Below are 25,477 nucleotides of genomic sequence, written 5' to 3'. Positions count from 1 at the left end.
CCATGACTTGTACATCTCCCATGCAAATACACAATAGGCAAGTAAGCAGAGTAACTGGAGAGAAAGGGAGTACTTTGTTCTGCAACAAAAATTACTCCCTTTCTTTTTTTATTCATTTTACAGGCAGTGAGGATGCTGGAACACAGTGACGTCTCCCAGCACCACTTTTACAAAAGAAGCTGATTCGCAGAAGCTTTTCCCTTAAATGCTATGGCAGTGGACATTTGCATATTACTTTATTTTCATTTATTTACTGAGTTAGGGCTGTTTACATGAAGGTGTCATGTTGTATTCGACTTGCATTGGTGGGAGCTCATTTACGTCAGTGTGTGGGGCATTCTGTAGTCTGGTAGTCTTTGTGTGACAGAATACATGGTTGTTTGCAATCCGAAATAGCTATACTTGCATTATTATTTACAGTTACAGGAACTGTGTTTTATGCTATGTACAAGACCAGTATGTGTGGGCCATCCAGAACACTGTTTTCCTCACATTTGTAGTCTGCATTTCTTCTGCTCTGTTTGTTTACCCCACTCCCAGCATACTGCACACTACGATTCACACATTTTTCTTATCTACTGCATACCTTCCTGACTCATCCAGGTGTGTAAGAGAGTACTTTTGCATTGTGAGGGATCTAGTTTACTTTTATGGCCTTTGTTTCACAACTGAGTACCACATTTACAAATACCACTTACAAAGTATGTCTATAACATATAATTCATGAATAACAGTGTGTGTGTGTGTGTGTGTGTGTGTGTATATGTTTATATTTACAGATTATATATATATATATATATATATATATACACACACACACACACACACACACACACACCTCTGTCTCTCTCTCTCTCTCTCTCTCTCTATATATATATATATATATATGTAATATATATATATATACACACACACACACACACACACACACACACACACGTATGCACATATAATGCTCTCACAGAAATGCATGCATATATGTATATGTATATATATATATATATATATATATATATATATATCTGTACATATGTATATAAAGGAACGGATCTAGTGTGCCTGGCCAAGCCGTGTTATCATAAATAAAGGCAAACATCAAAATGTTTTTGTTAACTATGCTAACTGTGACACAGTTCTGCACATTCCCCAAGGTTAACCACTGGCAGTGTTAAAAAATGTCTTTTGCAGGGGGGCAAGCCCACCCCACATCCACTGGTAATTATATACACTGAGATCGTACAATCCCTGGGGAAAGGTATATTTCCATTCTCCTTGTTACTGTCGATCTTGCATGTCTTTCAACCAAAGTGTGTCAACAATACAGAGGTCGATTAAAGCACACCATATATCCTGACGCCACCATGAGTAGATATGCACTACCTACCCTGTGGTTGCAGATAGCTGAGATTCAGAATACTGATACTGTACATCCAATACTGGTAGCCTTTTAATAAACAATCAGTGGTCCCTGCATCAGCTGTCAGACTTCACATAATTCCAAAAATGAGCAAATCTGTTTGCTACTTTATTTGTACTATAAAACACATATTCATAATATAAATTATGAAAGGTTCAGAGACACAATGTAATATGCAGGAAGCTTGAATTATTGTAATTTCAGGAAACCATCTGTATAATTTTCTGCACATCTTTTTGTTTACAAAGTTGTACTTGAACTGTAAATGTATGTTTCTCTTGTTGGAAATATTAACAGGAGTGATGTCAAATGTGATAAATTCCCAAGAAAAAAATGTACAGCAAAATTATGTTGTACTGTAAAAGCAAAAGTCTGATGCTGTTGGTCTGATTTTTAAAATACATTTGTAAAAATGAAAAAAAAGTATATTTCTGTGTTTTCATCCTTTTAGGGTTTCCTTATCAATGCCAGACCAGAAAATGCCTGTGAATCCATTGTTCATCCACCTCGGAAGGAGAATTCTTCAAATGCTTTTATTGCTTTAATCAGAAGACATGACTGCAACTTTGATGTTAAGGTACACATTTCAGGCTGTACTTTGTATTTAACCATATCCTGTGCTGAGCTACAGAGCTGTATTGTTAGATGGAACTTCTTTCCTTCATTGCTGTTCAGTGAATAGGAAAAAAAATGTACCCCTGAAAAGGCATTTTCTTTTTCCACCACTGGAAACAGTTTGACATCTTATTGCATCTAGATTGTGACAGTTTGATCTGTATCTTGGATTGGAGAGGGATTTTTTTGTGTTGACACATTTACTTTAGTTACCGAATAGAAATCAAGCCAACATCTGCACATTTCATGCTGTGGCAGTATATGGATTTTTATATGATAGGTAGCTGGCACAAAAATGTACTGTTCAGGTCATAGCAATTGTATCCTTCTTTTAAAAGTACAGTAACACAATACTGTTAGGTTTCAAGTCTTATACTGGAGTCTCTATAACACCAAGAGATCATGAAAAAAATCTGTGTGTTTAGGTTTCATCTTGGATACCTTCCTGTACTGTTGCCACAATATGTGAAATGCAAGAGATAAAATCTACGCAGGCTATAGTTAAGTGTTCTGCTGGCAGAGTTTTCATTATATATGCTCTAAAAACGTGGCTTTTCTGTGCAATTTCAGTTAGATTTGGTTGAAGAGCTAATTTGTTTTTTTCATTTTTATGTTGAAAATCATATGCTGCTCTGCATACTGTAAAACCAAGGCAAGGTTCAACACACAAGCTGAGATTGAGCAAATGTTGTAGGAAATATATACATGTCATTTCAATATCAAGTTTCTATTCTGACATTTAACTACATTTTAATTACAATGGTTGAGTTCAGAACCTAATCTGCTGTTAACTGTTATTTTATCTGTAATCTGCCAGGGAGTGCTTCCAATGAAATACTCAGCAGAAAGGCTCCATTGTAGAAGGTTTTTGAGTAAGCTCAGGTTAAATTACAGTGCATTTTATGTAACGTGAATCTTTGCACAGGCGTATGGAGTCTATAAATAAACCACATGCTGTAGAGTGGTTTATAGTTAGGTTGCAGGTTTTCCATGTATGGCAGTTGGGGCAAACCAGGAAATTACAAATAGGTATCTAGCTGTTACAGTGCTACTGTATAAATGAATTGTTGCGTATGCATGTCTGTATGTTAATGGCTGAACTGGTAGCACACTTGCCTTTGATGGAGAAAGATGAGAAGACTGTAGGTCCTATTCCAACACTAGATGTTTGACTTCACATTTTACAAAACTGACACTATAGTGCAGCATAAATGAGGGCTACATTTCTGAGTAAATCGTCCTTCAGATTAGAGGTTAAACTGAGGTCCCATCTGCCTGACTTTGTGGTACCTCAGGTGGATATTAATGATCGATACATACGGAAAGCAGAGGGAAAGTTCATTGCTGCCCTAATAACACCTGGGCCCACCCCGAAGAAGCTGCTGACTCAGTGGGACTAAATTGGTTAAAAATTGTCAATAAATAAATGAATAAATAAAAACATGGTATTAGATACCACTGTATAATTGGGAGACAAATATACAAGGGAGTAACAGATATCCAGAAGTAACAATATGTCTTTTTCTGATAAGGAGAACTATATTAATTTGTTAAAATCACAACATGAAATTTTAAGTATATATATATATATATATATATATATATATATATATATATATGTGTGTGTGTGTGTGTGTGTGTATATATATATATATATATATATATATATATATATATATATATATATATATATATATCATTAGAAAACATGGATTTTTGTATAGATGCACATGTATTTTAGCAGGAAATATGAGAAAATTATGGTGGACACCACTGGACATAACATCAGAAAAAGTGTCTCTGATGTACTACACCTATAACAAAGTAATGAAGACATTTAAAATACTTATTGCATATGAAAATGTTGGGATACAGAATATATAGGGCAGCTGGTGTACAGTATTTTTTGAAAGTTAAAAACATTTGTTACCAATATTGGTTTACAAATAAATGTAGCTGAGCAAGCAAACCATTACCTCAAAGTAAAACAAATCGTATATATAAAGCATTAAATATAAGAAGTTGCCATTCACATATGGATTTTTATGATACAGTCATGCATTACAACCTGGTTATTACATTATCTTAGCATTGTTACTAAACAAAACAAATATCACCATATTTTGTATCTCTATAAAACAGTGTCAAATTTATTATAAAAAGTCACTTAAATGTGTCACCATATCCATTTACTGATGGTTTAATATTATATTTATAAGCAACACAGTGTGGCTTTTTCAAAAGTTATGACAGAAAATCAAAATATTATAAAACTCTGCTTTACTGCAGTTAGAAAGGAAACTTTTTGATTCCCTGTCAGGCTAAACAAAAAAGCTGGAGTGATAGCTAACCTCTAACCTAACATATATGAAATCTGTCCTCTTACAAAAACTATGCCCAAATTCAATAATATGAAGCTACTTATGTCCTATATAGAATTAAATAACCACAAACTACTTTGTGTAATTATTTTATATATGTATGTGTGTATATATATCTATATCTAATCTATATATCTATTTATCTACATATATATATATATATATATATATATATATATATACACACACACACACACACACACACACACACACACACACACACACACACACACACACATACATATCCTTTTTGGAAACAATATAGCCACCCTTCAAGACATTCTTTACTGGATCTCACACAATATTACTAATGAGACAGTCATCTTAGGTGATGTCAGCATCACCTGGGGTATTTTCATTTCAATCATCCTTCTTTTAGCATCCACCTTCATGGCTTCAAACAACTTATTAATTCTACTACTAGCTATAACAAATCCCAGGACACTATTCTAATTCTTGACTATATTCTCATCTCTGACCTTTGCAACTACACTGCATCAGGAGCCCTTCCTGTATCCCTTAGAGATCACTGCTCAATGTATGCTATCAGACGCATTACTCATCATAAACAATCCAATAGCAAACTGAGTCCACCCACGGCTGAGCATGCACTATTCAGTAATGGAAATGACAATAAAAGCTGTACATGTAAACAATCCGCAGCAAACCAATAAAATGGTCCAATGCAGCTCCAAGTAATGGCCAGTCAAAAACTCCAGCACAAATACGAACAGGCTAAAAACGTTTTATTCAAGTGACAAAATAAAATATAGCGTAAACCACTTAGCGCTTTCACCTGAAAACAAATCAGGCATCATCAGAGTGGTAAACTGTTGTTAACAGACCAACTGTTATAAGTAAATTCAAAAAATCCCACCCTTTATAACCAACCTATCAATGCAAAATTCTGACCGGATGATGTTAAAAATGTCAAAGCCTTTTTTAAAGAAGCAGCGTATTGTTAAAACACTCTTACAAATTTCAGAACTTTAAGAAACCTTTGTTTGTAAACCTTCATATTTGTCACACAAAACACATAAAACACATAAAATTGAATAAAATACAAAATATAAACTGTTATAGTGAAAGAAAATTAATTTAAGTAAAAAATATATAAATATATAATTAAATATGTTAAATGAAAAAGATCAAGTACATTGAATATTAATTATTAAATAAACTCTCTTATTACATATAGTAGGGGGCCAATTTGAAGGAGTTGTTTGAAAGAGACAACTCTAACAATGGGCCTTATAAAAGTTCCATTATGAGTAAATGTGGTTCCTGTAGTGTATGCAAGTTCATCAACAATGGCCCATATGTGACAGTTTTGAATTTCTACAGAACCATAAAATGTCCTGGCCACTGTAATTGCAACACTAAGAGGGTTATTTATATTGCTACCTGCCTAAGTTGTCCCAGTTTTTACGTTGGGAAGACCATCAGAAAATTGAGGTTAAGAATCCTTGAACATGTCAGGGACATCAAGAACAAAAGGACGACCAATTCCGTCTATTTACACAGTTGGACCTATTTAAGAAAAAACAAATCCTGCTAGATTAAGCACCCTCGGTTCACGAACACGCAAATAGAAGTAATGATAACTGAGGAGTGCACCATGAGCTGCGTATTCAATGATAACACGAAAAGTCCATAAAATCCAACATTTAATGCTGTTAAAACAACCAAGGAGAATGGAGACTGCAGTAGGGTAAGCGCTTTCACGTTTGAATCAACGCTTCTTCAGACATCAAAAAGCAGTCAAAAACATGTGTGCTTAAATACAAAACATGACATCACTTCCCATTCAAGTGCAGCAAATCAAAACAACTATAGAATAAAAACGTCAGTTTTTACAAAAAGCACATATATAATACTTACATAAAACTACATCTTAAATAACAAAACTTCTAATGACATGTCTAGAAAATGTTATTAAAAAACTAACAACAATAAAAACTAATAAAAAATATATAATCAGAAGGAAAAATTAATGCCTTAATGGTCTATTGGCTAAAAACGGCTTAAGGGTAATTCGATCATTAAGCCCATATCTATGGGCTTGAAGTTTCAAAATCCACTTGCCTTCCTTTTCTTCTGTGAAATTTCTAATATTGATCGAATTTCGTGTTATCATTGAATACGCAGCTCATGGTGCACTCCTCAGTTATCATTACTTCTATTTGCGTGTTCGTGAACCGAGGGTGCATTAGATCCTTACGAAAGGAATCTAGTTCCCTATTAAAATTCTCATCTGTCACTGTTAGCCAAGATAACCTCATTCCTTGGCCCTTTATAATATTCTTAAACACTTGCCCTCTATGCATACTATTTTATGGTATGGTTCCTGTACATTTCTGTTGATGTCCTGCCCATATCTTTCTTAACTTTTACATAAAAAAAATACATTTCCTTTGTAGACATATCTACAGTAAACTTAAGAGAGTTAGTGCAACTGTTCATGTGTCCATAAAGGGCCAGAAATTCTTCATTGTTGCCCCCTAGACAAGAAAGAGGTCATCGACAACCCTCCTGTAAAACAAAATATTCTTCTTGTAACTTTCATTGTTCAATATTTTTTTCTCTTCCCAATCTGCCATAACTGTACTGGCATAGCCATTGGCACAAGGCATTCCCATAGCCATGCCATCGTTTTGTAAATAGCAGCAGTCATCAAACATAAAAACATTATTTTCTAAAACAGTTTCCATAAAGAGACATATAAGGTCCACTTTATTCCTTTCATATTCACCATATTTAACTGAATACCTTTTAAAGGCAGACATACCATACTCATCGGGGATAGTAGTAAACAATGACTTAAAATCCATCGTCACTAATAGGCAACCCAACAAGTCACAATTTTTACTAAACTGAAACAAGTCATTCAAAAAATGTCTTGTGTCTTTCAGTATACCAAATCCAGCCCCAGACAAGTGACAAGTGGAGTACCTCAGGGTTCAGTCCTGGGACCACTCTTGTTTGGCATCTACTTCTCTGAAGTACAGGCCAACACTAAGAGACTATGGCTAGCAAAGTTCGCAGATGACTGCAAACTGGGAGCCATTATTGAATCCCCAGATGATGTGGATATTCTACAAAAGGGCCTTACAGAAACAGATACCTGGTGACAGAGCCATGGGCTCAAGCTTAATGCCAAGAAATGTATAGCTATCCCCTTTGGAAAAAAACATGTACCCATGAATTACCACATAGGTGGCTGTACACTAAACATCGAAAGTGTGATGAGAGACTTAGGGACACAGGTTGACAGTGGTCTCACTTTCGATAACCAGATTGCCACAACAGTCAGGAAATCCTTCTATGTGGCACACCTCATCACTAAGGGCTTTTCATTCAGAAAAAAGGACGTCATTGTCCCACTGTACTCATCCCTCATTAGACCCATTATTGCGTATAATGCCCCATTTGGTATGTACCTCACAAGACATCTGCAACAGCTGGAAAGGCCACAGAAATACCTCACTAAAAGAATCACAGGCCTAAAGCAGATGCCATATGCTGACCGTCTAAAAAAACTCAGGCTATACTCTGTGGCATATCGTCTACTCAGAGGCGATCTCTGCTTAACGTACAAGGCCATGTCAATCCCTGAGCTGTTGGACATGCTCCACTTAAAGAAATCCCAATCCCTCAGAGCCACATGCTCCAGGGATCTAAACCTTGCCATCACAATGAACAAAACATGCTGGAGGGATAGGTTCCTTACCCAGAGACTCTTCCCATACTCTGGAATAGACTGCCCGTACATGTCAAGCAGAGCACCTCCGTGGCCCTCTTCAAAAGGAACCTTGATGATTGGATGGGAGATAGGAAATTCACCCCGGGGATCATGTCAGTCGCCCTACTAGACAGGGGTCCAGAGAAGTAAATATTGTGGGAAGAAATATCCAGGGAATTGTTATGGCTAGGCTTGTATAGGCCCTAGCGCCGATAGCCTAGTACCAACCTTTGAACCTATATAAAAATTATTATTTAAAATAGGTATAATGTGTCGTTCAACAAATATTGACATGGGTTCAGTGGACCATTGTCTACCTGCCAGTATTGACTTAAAGGGTGGTTTATTCATATGTTTATGAATTTTTGGTAAACCATGAATGCATGGTATCGCAGGAAAATCTGTTTTCAAAAAATTATGTAGATCTATATCAGTACATCTGCTTAGAAGGCAGGCTTCTAACATACTAAGTATACATCTGTGTAACACTTTTTTGTATCATCAACAGTTATCACTTCATAAGTATTCCTGTCCTTTAGCATATTTTTCATGGACTCAAAGTAAAAACTTCTCTCCATCACCACTATTGGTCCACCTTTATCGGCTGGCCTAATAACAATTTCATCATCATTCATCAAATTATCTAAACCAAGCATTTCATCTTTTGTCAAATTAGTACAATGTTTTTTACCTTGATGTTGTTGGTTAAAATACTGATACAGGTCTCTAACACATAACTTCTCAAAGGCTTCCAATAGTGGGTGTCCATTAGGCATAAAAGTACTAGGTCTTTTAAACCCTTTTACTTCATTTGTACTACCAAACAGCAATTTGAGTCCAACATTCCTAACAAACAATTATTGTCTGAGCACTATTGGCTCTTTATGCTGGTATAAACGAAAGTCCCTTTTGCAAAAGTGATTTCTCACAGTGTGTCAAAGCCCTAGCAGATAAATTCCAAATCAAATTGTCCCTTGATGACCCCACATCTTCTTGATCATCTGATTGTTGTCTATCTCACTCTGGCCTTTTTGCTTGGCCCTGCTCCGACTTCTTGAACAGTCGACTGTTCCTCCTGCCTATCCTCTCTACAATGGGTAGAGGAAATGTTGGAAAAAAACTGGTTGTTTTTCTCTTTTGATTTGTCAGCAAGATAGGTCTTTCTCCTTACATCACCTGTTTCTGTGGGTGACTTGTTATGGCTCTGTACCAGGGGTGTATGATGACAATTTTCATGTTCTACTTGCTTCTATACAATCATATTGGTGGTGGGTCTACTGTTATTCTCAACAGGCCCTGTTGTTATATCCCTAGATGCATCAGGTCCACCACCACATGGACCAAGACCTTCCCTGTCCTGAGATTCTAAAGTAGCCATGCCCATATTTAAAGGCATTCATATATTTTTCCATCTTTCTCTTCATTTATTGCATGAGCCATCTCTCATATATCGCAGTCAGGTCTATCAAATCAGACATTCTTTTATCGACTAAGGCTGTAGGAAAGAGTTCATATAAATTCCTCTGTGACACCATAATACATTGCCTTAATTAATTTTCCTCTGGAGGAAAATTGTCTATCAAAAACCTTATATGTGAAAGACTGGTTTCATTATTAAGTTGTTGCCACTTAGATAAAAGACTAAGATACTGGTTAGCATGTGTGGGCATATGTAACACTCTCAGCCCCCTTGGTATAACTCTAAATTTTAAACATGCTTCAAAATGTCTCTGAGCCTCTAGTCTTTTTAGTTACTCTTTAACTTAAACAAGCTGTTTTCCAAAAATTCAGACTTCTCATTCAGTTTACTTGTGTCACAGTCACTAGTTGTTTCTTCTGTTAGCACACCATTAAACTCCATATTGAGAAGCGGAGTTTCTTTAGGTGAAATTTATTTCATAAGCCTCTTATTCTTGCTATGTAGGCCAGCATTAGGATTATAAGGCAGCTCAAAATCATCACTATTACTCCCTTCCGCCATGCTCTGTCCTGATTGTAGCAAAAAAAAGAGCAGTAAATTACAAAACCAACTGCTACAACCAATGCAGTAAATGCTCCGCTCCAAAACTTGTATTTAAACAATCAAATAGCAAACAGTCAACGCACAGCTGAACATGCACTATTCAGTAATGGAGACAGCAATAAAAGTGGTTAAAACATGTATCTTTACTTCATATAAAAATAATAAAAAAGGTAAGCGCTTTCACAACTATCCTTGTTGCTTCATCAGACCTTTTTAACAGTTCTAAAACATTTTATTTCAAACTTGGTGCCAAAAAAATAGCCTATCACAAAACACGTATCAGAACATAATTTTCTTTCAGTTTGTAGTGAATGCCTAGCAACAAACATTGTTTATATTTAGTTCATAAAAAATCAAAACCTTACCGATGTCTTCTTGCTTTCAGGTGGGGTTTGATAAGAATCCTATTATTAAGATCACTGCCTTCTGATTCATTAATCTCTGTTTTATTTCTTATGTCCCCTTGCATTATAGTGACTTTTGTTTTATTCACTAACATGAACTTAAAGCAGTGTGATTCATTAGTGTCTCTAACATGCTTGGCTAAAGCATTATTTGGTGTTCCAAGCCTAATATTGTAAACATGTTCACGTATTCTGCTACATCATTTCTATTACCGAATAGTGCATGTTCAGCCGTGCATTAACTTAACTTTTAACCTTTGAGACTACTTTTTATTTATTTGATGACAGTGTGGCTGCTTCTGAAAGCCTTGCTGCATTAGTCGAACACTACCATTTGTATTAGTATTAATTTTACTCAGTATAATTGGGTACCCTTGTAAGGCGGCCATGGTGGTGCAGTGGTTAGCATTGCCACCTCACAGCAAGAGGTTCTCAGGTTCGATCCTCAGCTGGGGTGTGTTCTATGTTGGGTCTTTATGTCCTCCCTGTGGTCACATCCATGGAAGGTTGGGTGCAGGGCTGGCAACTCGACATCGTAAAACTCCACTGCCAGTCATGAGCAGACAGGTGATCCACTGTGGCGACCCCTAATCAGGAAAAGCTGAAAGAAGAAGAATTGGGTACCCTTGTAAGAGCCTTAGAGTAGTTGGCTGGTGGCAGTATAACTACCTTATAGCCTGGGCAAAGGTAGCAGAGCTATTTAATCTGTGCCAGCCTTTCCCAGGTGTGTGTGTGTGTGTGTGTGTGTGTGTGTGTGTGTGTGTGTGTGTGTGTGTGTGTGTGTGTGTGTTTGTGTGTATGTGAGTGTGTGTGAAAATAAAATCTCAGAGTGTGTGTGTCAGCTGCTGACCACTGGTTTCAGAGAGGGGGTGGTGAAGGACTTGGCTTGGAACACTCTGCTGAGGACTCAACTCTACAGCTGTGCCAGTGGGGAGTCTTTTATTGGGGACCTGGAGAGAGAGAGAGGGAAACCCAGCACCCGGACTGTGTTCCCTTTGTGCTCTTTAAGGAAGTTGTGCTTGGTGCAGAGAGCAGCATCTGGAAATATTGTGGGTTTTTTTTTTGTTCCAAGTGAATGTCCCTCTCCAGTGTCAGTGGTGAGGATTAAGTCCCTAGATCAGTGATGTCACACCCTCCCTCCCATCCTTCAAAACCTTTCTGAAAGATTTCTTAGACAAAAAGCTGGCTCTGTTTTTGCTGAACACCTGGATAAACTGTATCCCTAAATGTGGACAATTACCTATTCATACCTTACATCTCCTTACTCTCCCTTCTTCACTCATTTCCATACTTATGTTAATTTCTGTCCCCTGGCTTTCTCTCTAAATGTACCATAAGCCTACTTTTCACTTAGTTTATATTGCAATTCCTGTTGGTATTATACTAACTTGCCTTTAATTTCTCTATAAACTGGCTACAATTTCTCTTAACTATTAAGTAACTGTCATATAACTGGTATCTGCTCTTAACCAATGTTTTCATATTATGTTTAATTTAGTATAATTATGTTAAACTGTATTTTTTTGTATTATTTTTAAAGACTGTAAAATTATGTATGATTGCTTATGTCTTAAGTGATGGTTTAATAAAGTTGTTTCTTGTTTAAAAAAGGGGTCAGGAACTGAATAATTTATGTAGTGTTGCTCAAGTTATATGATATATATCAATATATGTGAAGCATAATGTTAGTTCATTTTAACTTGTTAATACAGTTTGATTACTTCTATATAAATGTAAATGTGCCTATGTCACAAGTGATAAGTCAATAAAGGTGTTTAAAAAAATGTTTTGTAATATGTTGGAGCTTTTCTCCCCGGGTCTCCTCTGAAAATGGGCTCCTACCAAGTCAGAATTTCCCAGTAATTAAATGTCAGTAAATAATAATAAGTAACATTACACAGTAGTACAGCTTGAAACAAGTTTTTTTTTTTTTTTTTGAGCAGGAGACAAGCTTCTTCTGCTTCTCATAGTCAGGGTGTGTGTGTGTGTGTGTGTGTGTGTGTGTGTGGGGGGGGGTTCACCAGCCCAAACTTCTATATAACCAATTCCACTCTTGCACAGTACTGAGGAATGGAGAAAATACTCAAAACAGTGTACAGCGCTCTTGAACAATCACTTTTTTTTTTCACTCTTACAGGAGGGAGGAAGTGATTTTCATAATGTGCCAGATCAAACAACTGAGGGGAAACCATCTAACCTGGGCACAACAGGTCTTACCACCCTCACCCTAAATTTAAGTCTAACCTGAAATCTAAACCTAAACCTTACCATAACCCTAATGTTGACTCTAAACCTAACCCTTAGCCTGAGGTAAGTCTTAACCTACAACTCCAACCTTAAATCTAATAATCCCAGCATAGACCCCACCACAAATGCATAAATCACTGACTTATGCAAGTACATTACACAATCATTCATTAAATTAGCTTTTCGTTGAAGGTGATATTAGTCAAGCAGAATTCTGTCAAATGACCTCATTAAAATAACCTTTGATTACAATGTTTTTATTTAGTTGTCCTAGTTCTGGTACTTTTAGACTGTTCAGTCTATCTGTCTCTGTCTATATGCAGTTTCACTAAGAATATATTGCTGTCAGGAAAGAAAGACCCTGTTTCTGAAACCATATTTGATGGCTCATGCTTTAAATCAATCACAATTCAACACTTTTTTTTTCAGAAGCTCCCTCAATCAGTCATGTGTGCTTCCAGGCCATTTTGTCATGTGGCAGCTACACATGTTACACAGTTTGGGTCTTGCACACTGAGTAATGGTGAAAAGCACCTGTGTTTGATTCATAAAGGTGCATTGCCAAAGTGTCCATATCGATGTCAAATAACTAGCCAAAAGTCACACAGGCATTGTCTTTGGTTGAATCCATTTACCCCATAATGTCAAGGAGAGAAACCTCTTGCCCGCCTCTCTACTAGAAGGATGATGGTGTCTGATAGTTCTTTGAGGGTGATTGGTGGGTGGGTTTCATGCATAGCCTCAGGACTCAGCCACAGCATTATCAAAAGGGAAGAAAATATGAGACTAAGCCATGGGCAGGACCATTCCCCGAGTTAACTCCCTTTCTGAATGTCTTTGTGATCTCTGCATGTATTGAGATTACCTCTGACTAGTAACAATTTGAGCCTAAGGTGTCCAAAGAAGTGCATCCTTAGTTTACATCCTGATTAATCAGTCTGAGTTCTCTACAGACCAGTCTGGCTGTTAGGAACAGTAACTCAAGCCTTCCGTGCACAGGTTGGGCATTCTGAAGACCGATGGCTCCCTTTCTTGGCTGTTGGTAGTGTCCACTGTTTTTTTGATGGCTCACATGGGGGCTGCTTTCCACTCAGTTCACACTTCAGAGCGGTCTGGTGTGAACTGAGTTGTGGATAGGATAATGTACTGTCAACGCATCCTGAGGCCAGTGCTGGTCAAGTGTGGGCTAGATCCATTGTGTGGTTGCTTCTTAGCACAGTACCCCATCACCCAATCTCTGGCCCGTTATCACACTCTCAAACTTGTGGGTGTGATGTTGTTTTTGGAAATGTTAGGCAGGGGACTCTCTCCCATGCAGGACCCTTTGGGGATTCTGAGGATCCAAGGGTCATTGTGTATAAGATGAACAAGGGCTGTGACTCCATTCAACATACAGCTCCCAATCTCTCCCTTGAATAACCTTTGCTTTGGAAAAATAGTGATGCCCATATAAACTGGGCTCTTCTTCCCTTTTCCTTCCCCACAAAAATGCTTTAATATGTATTTGAAGAAGAAGAAGATGAGCTGTATGTCATTGCCTCTTTCAGGCTGCTTATCAAGGGTGCTACTTGTGCAGTCTGGAAGTATTTATGCTTTACTCCTGCAGCTTCCAAGAATACAGGTGCTTTTTACATGGCTATGGCAGAGTGAAGTGAGTCTGTAACCAGAACTTCTGAATCTTGCATGGTCTCTTTGGTCCTGTATTATCACCAGACAGAGTCTAAAGTCCAGGATAGGAGTACAACGAGAGGTTACTTATCTTTCATATAGTGGTTTATGTCCTCAACTGCTTATCATACCTTTCCATATTTATGTCCTTTCTAGTTGAACAGGCTTTTGAAAAGGACTCCCTACTGAAATGTCATCTCTCAAAATGCCGAGTGATCACTATCCAAAAAAATATCAAAAATCCAGGAAAAGAGCAACTCTTGAAGATTATTCTTCTCCTTTAAACTTTGTTTTTGCAGGAATGCAAGCCATATATATATATAGTATATGTAAGTCCATTCTTTCAGCCATTCAGTCTCTAGTTTCATGACATGCTTTAGTGGGTCCCCCCATTTCAAATGGTTATCGTTGAAAACCTTTCTGTTGCCCTGAGTCTGGGTTCAATGGGAAAGTAGTCAAAACTCTGTATACTATTAAATGATAGGGTTTCCATGTAGCATGCTGTACTGCTGTCTGTGATAAATCTGTTTCTCCCTAAGGAGGATTTTAGAAATCCCATTCTGGCTTGCCTTTTCAAAGGCAAAGTTGTTTGGTGAGTACTGTCATGACATGCTGGATGAACTCTTGAATAGGAACTCTATTACTGTGGACTTGTATGTCCCCCCAACATGTTTTTTTCTTGTTATAGGCCAAGCCAACTATCATACTGGTTAGCTTTATAACAGTCTGAGGAAGTCTGTAAACTTCACATGGTCGTGCCCACTCCTGTTTCATCCAAGATGTTTAGAGGAAAATCCTCACTGACCTCAAAAACCAACTGTGGTCTGGTACTATCTGTCAGGAGACAGTTTAGAAGGCCACTACAAAGGGCCATTGGATTCTAATTCTGGCCAGAGATGGCCATACCATCCGTAAGGTTCTACCCCAGAAAAAATTTGCTAAAATGCCAAAAATATCACTAGAAATCTCATGTGTCCGGATTAGACTGACAGTTTGAATCTATCTCTTACTCAAAATGGAGACAGGTGTTCTGTTCCCGCTAGTTTCTCTTGTAAAAGAGATGGACATTCCTCATCCCTTCTTGAATCTCATTGACTTCAGTAAGCACAAAAGGTCCTTCATATCCTAGATGGTGACTTTCTGGAGCTTCAAGATCCTACTTCAGTTTAGCACTTGAATGTCATTTTTGTACATAATAGATAAGTATGTGGGGTCCAGAGAGGAGAGTTTCTCACTTACTCTGGCTGGGCATAACTTCCATTTTGAGATATTGTTGTAACATTTTAACTTGGTACCCAGAATATTTAACAAACTGTTTGGTATGGTGACGGAAGCCTTTGTAAGAGAAGGACTTGCATGAGTTTCCCCATCAGAAACTATAAAATATTCTGTAAAAACAATTATTTTATTTTAAAGGTAGCCTGTTTGGATGATTGGCTTCTAATGGTCCTGTCAAAGGACTTTGTGAGTAGGCTCATAGTTACAGTCCCTAGCGTGAGAACAAACTGGGAGGAATCCCATGTAATCCCTTCTCAAAGGATTGCCTTTATAGATACAGAACCAGGTAGTCTACATTACCCAAAGGGAAGGCATAGGAAGTCGGGAGTCTAGAGGCCTGAATGAGAATATAACATGGTGTCCAAGCTTGAACATGTTTCATCTTCTTAGCTTGATGGCCCTTCTCATAGTTCTCATACCTAAGAAGATGGATGTTACAATGGGATGTGAGTTGTCAGTGTTTCTTTGTAGTGCCAATCATTCTGAAATCTTGTGCTCTTGTCAGAACAATTACCAGACTTTGGAATGGTAGATAACTCACAAGCATTTAGGTGAGCTTCCCTTTGCTACAGCTGAACCTTTTACAGCTAACGATGATGAATGTTTTGCTGGCAGCCCAAGGAGCTAACCTCACCTTTACCACAGTTTACATGAGGTGGTTTCTTCTGGATAGGGGCCCCATATCAGCCGGGTCGACCATTGCGAGACCTACTGGCCCTCAAAGCTTTGGAAGAGATGCTGAATCCTGGACCCTTCCTAATTCATTTAGACAAGCAATCTTGGACCTTTCCTAATTCATTTAGACAGCCAGTCAATTAAGTCTACCATGTATTATTTTAAAAAACAATTTGGCTGGGGTGAGGCTTTCTACCTTCTGTACAGAGAGGCACTGAATGTCTGGTAGTAGGCCAGAGATGAAAGCATCACTCTGTGATCAGTTCACATTCCAAGTGAAATGAAGACACTGTCAGACTTTCTTCCTCAATCCTTCTGCCCTCTCCAGAAGCTGTGTCTGGATGCTATCTTCTGGAAGTGCAGCATGCCATAGATCAGGCTGTTTACCATTCAGAAGAACAAGGTTTTCCTCTTCTTTTATTAAGTGCAGCAGTGCAAGGTGAGCTTACAGTGGTTGCAGTCTGTATCCCGTGGAAAGGGAGCTTCCTGCCCACCATTTCTACTGATTCTGTGCTGATCAGAACAAACCTTCATCACCCAATATTGGAGAGAATGTTTGCGGTTTAATGCTGTGGGGTCTCTTGCAGTACAGGACACTGCCATTTCTAGCCATAGGATTTCCTGTAGTTAAGGAGATAGCAACCCTCCCCAACAAGGTTGGTCTTCTACAGTGGATTCACTGACCCTGTCTGCAGGGGTATCAGATATGATTGAGGTCATTAGAAAGTCTTCTGTCAGACAGAATTACTCTGGCAAATGGAAGTGGATTTACATTCTGGTGGAAGAGGTTTTACATTTTGGTGTACAGTACCATAGCTGTTAACATCTCAAATGGTCAGCTTACAGGTTATACTGACCTATCTCAATTAACCTACGTAGCTTGGGACTCAGCTATTCCATGGTCAAGATGCTTTTGTCAGTTATTTTGGCCAGTGATCATCTTATGAAGAGCAATATTGTAGCTTAGCAGTAGGTGGTCAAGCAGTTCTGTACACAAGATATGCATCTCCTTCCTCCTTTGAAGAACTCCTCAATACAGTGTGAGGATTTGAACGTCCTGAATGTTAGTATTACCTCTCCCCTGCATAAACCTACTTGTTGAAAGATTGAAATCTGAGCCTTTAAAATCACTTTTCTTGTTGACTATCATTTCTGCTCATAGGATCTTATAGTTTCAGCCCATTATCTGTAGGAGATAATATTTTCCAAACATCTTAAACATGGATTTGATAAATTGGTCATCCTTTCAGAGCAGTGTGTGTTTTTTTCCCAAAGAATGTTTCTGATTCACTGCAGAATCAGTCCATTTATCATCCTAGGGTGAAAACCAAGGGAGGAAAAAAAAACCTTTGCACCTTAGTTTGGCTCCATCAGCCCAGGTTTTGTCTGAAGCAGATGCATTCATTTAGGAAAGTTGAACAGCTGTTAGTATTGTATTCTGCAGGGAGTGAAGGGCTCACAGTCTCCAGGCAAACCCTTTTCAAGTGGAATGCCAGCTGCAGTTATCTTTTGCCATCAGGTGGCTCACCATCCATTGAAAAATTCTGCCATGAAAGGTCACTTCACTGGAAATAGGATTTCTCTTAGTGCTTGCCTTAAGAATGCCTGCATTGTAGAACTCTGTATCATAGCTATTTGGTTCATCATTCACAGTTTCACTAAGCTTTATTGCCTTATATGTGACTGTAGGCATGAGACTTTCTTTGGTATGCTTGTCTTCATGACAGAGACTTCTTATCTTTGGTTCTTGAGCTGTCCTTTGGTTCCTTGTACCCTAGCAGTTTACTGCTTGGGATTCAGTCCACTATCATTATCAGTGTGTGATGCCTTATATGCTGGTATCAGGTGCACTTGCCCCTGAGTATGGGAGTCTCTTGAGGGAAAAAAGTGCCAGACTATGATTGATGGAGAAGACGATCCCACTTGTTGCCCCACCAAGGAAGCCCCCCCCCATTAGTCAATAGATACATTAAGAACATGTCTGTTATTTACTAGTACAGACAATGAATCATGAATCTCTAATAGTCAGATATGGTAGAAGTAGATACGACCCCAGTATCCATATTTTTTTAGGTTACAGAATGAAACTGTTTCCTGTGCAGACTAAAAAAATACAGTAGCTTGTCTGCCTTTGAAAGCTTCAGTAGTTGATCAGATATGCTATCCATATATTGAATTTATGTGAGCCTATACTTGACGTCATGGAATGAATTGGATTAAATATCCAGAACTACATTTGACTGCACCCTTTTTATCTGTTTAGATTGCCAATATGTAAAACTTGTATTACTTTCATCTCAAGAATAATAATCTGACCTCAAGGCAGTGACAAGTGGAGTGCCACAGGGTTCAGTCCTGGGAGCTCTCCTGTTTGGTATCTACTTCTCTGAAGTACAGGCTAACACAGAAGGCCTCTGGCTGATGAAGTTCGCAGATGACTGCAAACTAGGAGCCATAGTCAAGTCCCCAAATGATGTGGACATCCTACAGAAGGGCCTTACTGAGACAGATGCCTGGTGTCAGAGCCATGGCCTCAAGTTCATTGCCAAAAAGTGCAGTGTCATCCCCTTTGGTAAAAACTCTGTACCCATGAACTACCACATAGGCAGCAATCTACTTAACACCGAATGTATGATAAGAGACCTTGGGACCCAGGTGGACAGTAGTCTCTCCTTTGATAGTCACATTGCCACAGTAGTCAGGAAGTCCTTCTACGTGGCACACTTAATCATAAAAGGGTTCTCTTCCAGGAAAAAAGAGGTCAGTGTTCCCCTCTACTCGTCACTCACCCCATTATAGAATACAACACCCCTTTTGGAATGTACCTCACAAGACATCTACAGCAGCTGGAAAGGCCACAGATGTACCTCACAAAGAGGATTACTGGCCTCAAACAAATGCCCTACACTGACCGCCTCAAAAACTCCAGCTTTACTCCGCAGCATATTGCCTACTCCAAGGTGATCTCTGCCTAACATATAAAGCTATGTCAAACCCAGAGCTGTTGGACATGCTACACCTAAAGAAATCCCAATCCCTCCAAGCTACATGCTGTAGGGACCTAAACCTTTTCACCACAATAAACAGGACACACTGGAGGGATAGATTCCTGTCCCAGAGACTTCCTATACTCTGGAACAAGCTACCCATTTTATGTCAAGCAAAGTTCTTCATTACCACTATATATAATATAGAAATAGGAAATACACCCCGGGGATCACTTCTGTGTCTCTGCTGGACAGTGGCACAGGAAAATAACTTTCTTGGGTGGTGTAAGCTATGATACCTTGCTGGCTAGGCTTACATAGGCCCTTGGACCGATAGCCTAGTACCTACCTATGAACCTATAAGAATCTTTCTCAAAACTACATTTGATTCTATTATGACTTAACCACTGCTGGTGTGTACTCAGTTATCCTTCACTCAAGATTAGTGCAGGTTGTACTCAAAGATACATAGTGCACAACTTCACAGTCTATGTACTTGGGGTAGAATTTTGTAGTAATGTTTGTATAAAAAGTAATATTAAACTAAAGCAAATGTATTTTTTTTCATAAAAACTGGTTGGTATAAACTTTTCAGCAGGTAAGCTATAGAATATATAGAATGTCATAATGGGAATAGTTTTGAGTATTTGCTTTCAGAGATAATGCAACAAAACAACTGAAACTGAAACTATATCTGCTTCTCAAATGTGTATACATTTGCATTGCCTAAATTAATCAACTTATTTGTCCTCCCACCAGTACAAAAAGACTTTCAGCATAGTTTTAAATCTAAGAAGGAAGGACTGCATTAGACTTTACGCAGAGAGCAAAAATATATACTTCCTGTTTATTTAAACATACTTAGTTTGTATTTTCTTTGTGAAAGTTTAAAGCTGCTTCTGTACTTGATTTAACTTTTTGTTATTTTATGGTTCAGGCAGATAGTATTATTCGATGTCAAATGCTTATGGTTGGTGATTTATTTATTAGCTTAAAGTTAAGTGTAGGTATGTGTACTTAGCTGGTATTATTAACTGTTGGCTCATGCCTTTCACAGAGTTACTTCTTAAGCTGTTGTTACCAAAACAATAGTTAACTGTTGACTTAGTTTAAGGGCAAACAGGGACTGTGTTTTTAATATGTTGGTATGGTTTACTGATGGCGGCACTACAAATAAGACAGTAAAGGAAGTAGTAGAGGCAGTGTTGATATAGAAGAGACACCATTTCCCCCTCCTAGAAAATATTGTGCATCTTTGCTTGCTAAATAATCTTGGGCCAGGGTTCAGTTACTGTTGGTAAGATTGCACAGGTAAGCACTGAGGTGGGTTAAGTCCTGGGTAGTTAAAGATTGCAACTTTGATCTACAGCTGTACAGTATAAAGCTTATTATTACATGTCTTCAAGATCATGTGCCGCTCATATGCTGTAAAGATTTAAAATCCTAACTGCCACATATAACTTGCTGACAGTGGTACAGACCATGAAACCATATACACTACTCATCACACTGTTTACAATTATTTATTATAAAACTTAAAAGAGTTGACACATTAGTGCTAATTTTAGTACAAGTATGGGTATTGTGGGATCTGGAAGTTCAACAAACACACTGCCTTATTAGCATATGGGTAGTAGTGCCCTACTGCCCTCCCTCTGGCAGACTTCTTTCCCTGCTTGTCTTTGGCTTTGAAGGCCCAGTCAACTGCCAGAACAGGGTAGTCATTCACAGTCACAAACAGCAACCATCAGTTTTTTTCTTGTACCACTGGAAGAGAAGTATCTCTGGGAAGAGTATCCCCTTCTGGCAACTGTTATCTCCTCAGCTCAGATAGGAAATACTCTAGGTTATTTTATTCCTCCATCTGTGTATTCTATCAGTGCTTGTATTATATAGCGTGTGTGTGTGTGTGTGTGTGTGTGTGTGTGTGTGTGTGTGTGTGTGTGTGTGTGTGTGTGTGTGTGTGTGTTAAATCAAGTAGTGCAAAGCTGAACTTCTTTTCTTTTCACAGTCTAGGATTATATTGTGTATATTAAGCTGAATATTAGTTTTTCAAGGGTATAAAACCCTTTCAAACTGTTTTATGGTGTTTGGGGAATACTTAAACTTTATGTATTGGGGCAGTCGTAATGAAGTTCTGTTATTGCTTTGTGCTGCCATAATCACTAGTAAATTGAACTTATTTCCATTTATTTAAAGCATTATTGTAAATCTTTTGACAGAAAAAAATACTGTTTTTCAGTTTTTTCATAAGTGTTGATATGACTCCTTCTGGGGATTCTTCCATTAGCATTGAGTATGCAAACAAAATAACTAAATAAATAAGGTAAGGGAGATTTTGAACCAACCTTGTTTTTGAGCAAAAGTCTGTGACTGCTTTTCCTCATTGTGTGGACAGTTGGTTATAGGGTGCATACCCCAGTTATGACTAACGTTGTCACTTCCCCCACTGATCCAGTGTCACGATTTGTTTGGCTGCTCCCAAATTCAGCAGGGATTTTGATCTCCTGGACAGCAGCCATGAAGACTTTTGCTTCCAGCTTCGGTGAAGTTTTAAGAAAGCGTGTAACTCTTCTGCTTTTCCAGGCTCTGCTTAAGCTCTGCCTAATAAACTGTTTTATTTATATATATATATATATATATATATATATATATATATATATATATATATATGTGTGTGTGTGTATATATAATATATATATATATATGCACATATATACATTTGGGGGTATGTCTGACCATTGTCTGGGACTCTGCTTCTGTTTGTTCAGTGACCTGTTCCAGTAAAAATACTTTGTCTTCTTCAAATCCAGTCCCTTTGGATAGGCTAGACAAGTGCCTAGCATCTTAGGGAAGCAAGCTGGCTCAGTCCAGCATAATAATGGTTAACACTTTTAATTATTTTTCTACCAGTGTTGTATGTGTAAATTTGTGTGGAGGACCTGTTGCTTTATCTGCTGAGCAAAAAGTCTATGTCAAATATTTTGTTTTTCATTTGCCTCAAATAATTCTTTAGAAAGTGACTGGGAGGGAGCTTTTTCTATTCTTAGAAATGCAGCACTTTCAGCAGCAATATATGAGGTATGCTTGCTGACAGTCAGAAACTTTCTGATGACTTTATACCTGAGATTGTGTATGTGCCACTTGAATCTGATTGTGTGTTTTTTGTTCAGCAACTAATCAGATCCTTAATCAGTGAGATGGCAGAAGTGGGAAGAGGTAGGACTATTGAAAATGTGTCATTTTCTCTAGTTTTCCTCCTGTAAGCAGGGATATTTTTGACTGTTTACCAAACAGAGGTCCCAGCTGAAGTAAACTAAGGTACCCAAGGTTCATGGCAGATCTAATCCTTTGGCAAGCCTAACAAGAGGAGTTCCTTTACCATTAAAAGATAACCACCAATTTTCTCCTATGAATATACTGAGGCATGACACCCATCTTTCTGAAGTCCCCCCTCTGGGTGCTTCGTCTGAATAGTTAGCTCTCAGCAAGTCAGCTTGCCCATCACTGGTTCCTGATAAATGGATGCTCAACCATGTTGACAGAGGTTTCTAGTGGCAGTGTTAACTTCATTCGCCTTCATGCTAGGGGGCACCTTTTCACCCACCAGACCTGACTTTGTTATTCCTTCCTTTTATCTAGCAAATGCTGGTTTTCAGAGTACTATAACTGGTCCTTCCTTCAGAAATATTGGAAAATTGCCTTCTCTGCATTTTTCTTTCTTCCTAAATCAGAACTGTCATGGAGACTGGTGTTGGCCTCTCCCTTTTTCTATTATTTGTGGTGTCTGGTTCACACTATCAGGTTTATGTTTGCCCTTTGGGCTTTCCATTGCATCACAAATGTTTACCATATGCCTTGTCCTGGTTACAGCTTTTTTTCCTGTACTTGAAGACTTGCAAATTCCTGCAGAGTAGGTTTCCAGGTGCTTGGAATTGCTAGTGTTGGTCTTGGCCTTCTCCTAGCTAGAGTTCAAGCTGAACCACCGGAAGCCTTCCTAAAGAATAATCTTTCTGGATTGCATAATTGACTCCTGCTTAATAATGGCCTTTCTTTCTGAAGTCAAAATCGTGCCTTACCAGATGGTGTTTTTTGGGTTTTCCAGGAGGAAAGTTGCTTCAGCAGAGAATCCATAATAATTCTTGCACATAATGTGTCATTTATTCTTTTGTTACCACGGACCCGTCTTTTCATGAGGAAAATTCTTTGGTATATCTGAAACTGTCAAACCCATCACTTTTTTTCCCTGGAATCCCAGTGGCTGGTGCTGCCTTTCTTCAGATGAGTGTTTTAGTGCTAGACAAACTGTTAAGTATTTTTTCCAAGACCGTTAAGTATTTTTTCCAAGACTTCCCTTCTCCCCCTGTAGTCATTGCACTTTATACTGATAGATTTGTCTGCGTCACTGTCGATGGGAGGCAAGTGCTAGCCACTTGGGGGCTCAAAGACCCACAGAAGCATATCATTATCTGGAGTTATTGGTGATCATTCATGCCTTGAAAATCCTTCACCACTTTTGGCCTCCAGGTCCTTCTATAATGGTTTTGGACTTCACCTCAGCCACATGGTACTTCGCTGTTCTTAGAAGTATGAGGTCTTATCCTTTATGCCAGCTGGCAGGAGTTGCCTGGGGAAGCTGGCTTCTTCATATTCACAGACTCTTCAGGCATTTTCCTTCCTGCCAGAGCAGTGTGTTGTGGCAGACAGACTTTGCAGATCCTTGGCAAACCCATGCAAGTGAGAACTCAAGGCAGTAGAGTTCCAGGATCTAGTTCAGATGTGAGGAATGCCTCAAACAGATGTGTTCACCTACTTTCAAAACAGACAGCTTTTGATATTCTGTTCCAGATATCTTTGCAGCCATGCTTGGAGGGCAGATGCACTCTTGTTTCCCTTGATGGGAATGTTCCTATATGCATTCCACCCTTTCCACTGATTTTCAAGATAATTTTGAAGGTTCATTAAGAAATGCTAAAGTTCGTTGTGGTGACTCTTTTTCAGCCTAGGCAATCTTGCTTCTCCCTGTTAATGGTATTGACCAAGGGCAATTACCATAGATAGCATCACAATCTGTATCTGCTCAAACAACCTTGGCAGCAAGTGGTGTACCCCAGTTTGGGGAAACTTCAGTTGACTGCCTGGATGATTCAGTCTTGACTCTGTTTAGGTATTTACCTTTGGATTTTGAGAATGTGCAGCAGGTGTTAAATGAGACCAGAAATCCTTTTTACTATAAAATGATATGTTTTGATAACGGATGAGTTTTTTCTGTGTGGTGCCTAAATGGAAACAGGGGTCTATTGTGGTTAATTTTCCTCTGGTCATGAAATTTTGGTGTGGGCTTCTTCAGGATGGCTTAGTGTATGCGCCTGTTAAGGCATATTTAGTGGCCATCTCTGTATGTCTGCCTAACGTATTCCCCTTCTTCTTATTCTCCTTCTACTCTTTTGGTAAAACAGTTGATGACAGGAGTATTTTATATGAGGACCTCTCTCAACCAAATTTCCCCTCTGTGGGATCTCTATTAAGTTTTAAAAAAATTACCTTGCCACCTTTTGAACCAGCAGCTCATTCTGATGTTAAGTTCTTAATCTGGAAAACTGTTTTGCTGGTTGCTCTGACATCTGCAAGACTAGTTTCTGAGTTTAGCTCTCATGGTGGGACAACCTTTCCTGATTTCCACAGGTATAGTGTTGATATGTACTTATTCTTCTGTAATGCTGTGAGTGGTTTAAGAATTCGATTTCAACCAGTATATTTTTTTCACTGGGGTTTGTCAGAACCCCAAAATTAAAGATTGATGGTACTTCTTATCTTAAATTTGCTTTGGCAGTTCAGATCATACTTTAACAGGACACAGCTCTTTAGGAAGACCAAAAGACTTTTATAGTTCCTTCTGTGGGGCATTGAAAGGCAAACATGTCTCAAAGCAAACCATTGCACATTGGCTGTCCTCTGATATTCTTTTGTGTCACATCCACTATAGCTATGTGAATCTAGGCAAAGTAAAGGCATATTCCACTATGGTATTTTCCTTTTC

At 38.4% G+C, this 25,477-nt stretch overlaps 1 protein-coding gene across 3 annotated transcripts in view; it reads left to right on the top strand.

The window, feature by feature from the left end:
- RNF13 (ring finger protein 13) overlaps positions 1-25,477 on the top strand; it is a 1,555,558-nt gene that overhangs the window by 511,291 nt on the left and 1,018,790 nt on the right. For all 3 annotated transcript variants that reach the window (XM_044070602.1, XM_044070603.1, XM_044070604.1), the window contains one exon: positions 1,869-1,994. In XM_044070602.1, coding sequence (XP_043926537.1) covers positions 1,869-1,994 — 126 coding nt within the window. The remainder of the gene's footprint in view (positions 1-1,868; positions 1,995-25,477) is intronic.

The sequence above is a fragment of the Protopterus annectens genome, chromosome 4.part1 (assembly GCF_019279795.1).
Source record: "Protopterus annectens isolate FY-2018-M chromosome 4.part1, PAN1.0, whole genome shotgun sequence".
NCBI classification, from domain to species: Eukaryota; Metazoa; Chordata; order Ceratodontiformes; family Protopteridae; genus Protopterus; species Protopterus annectens.
This window is presented reverse-complemented; position numbering and strand designations above follow the sequence as displayed.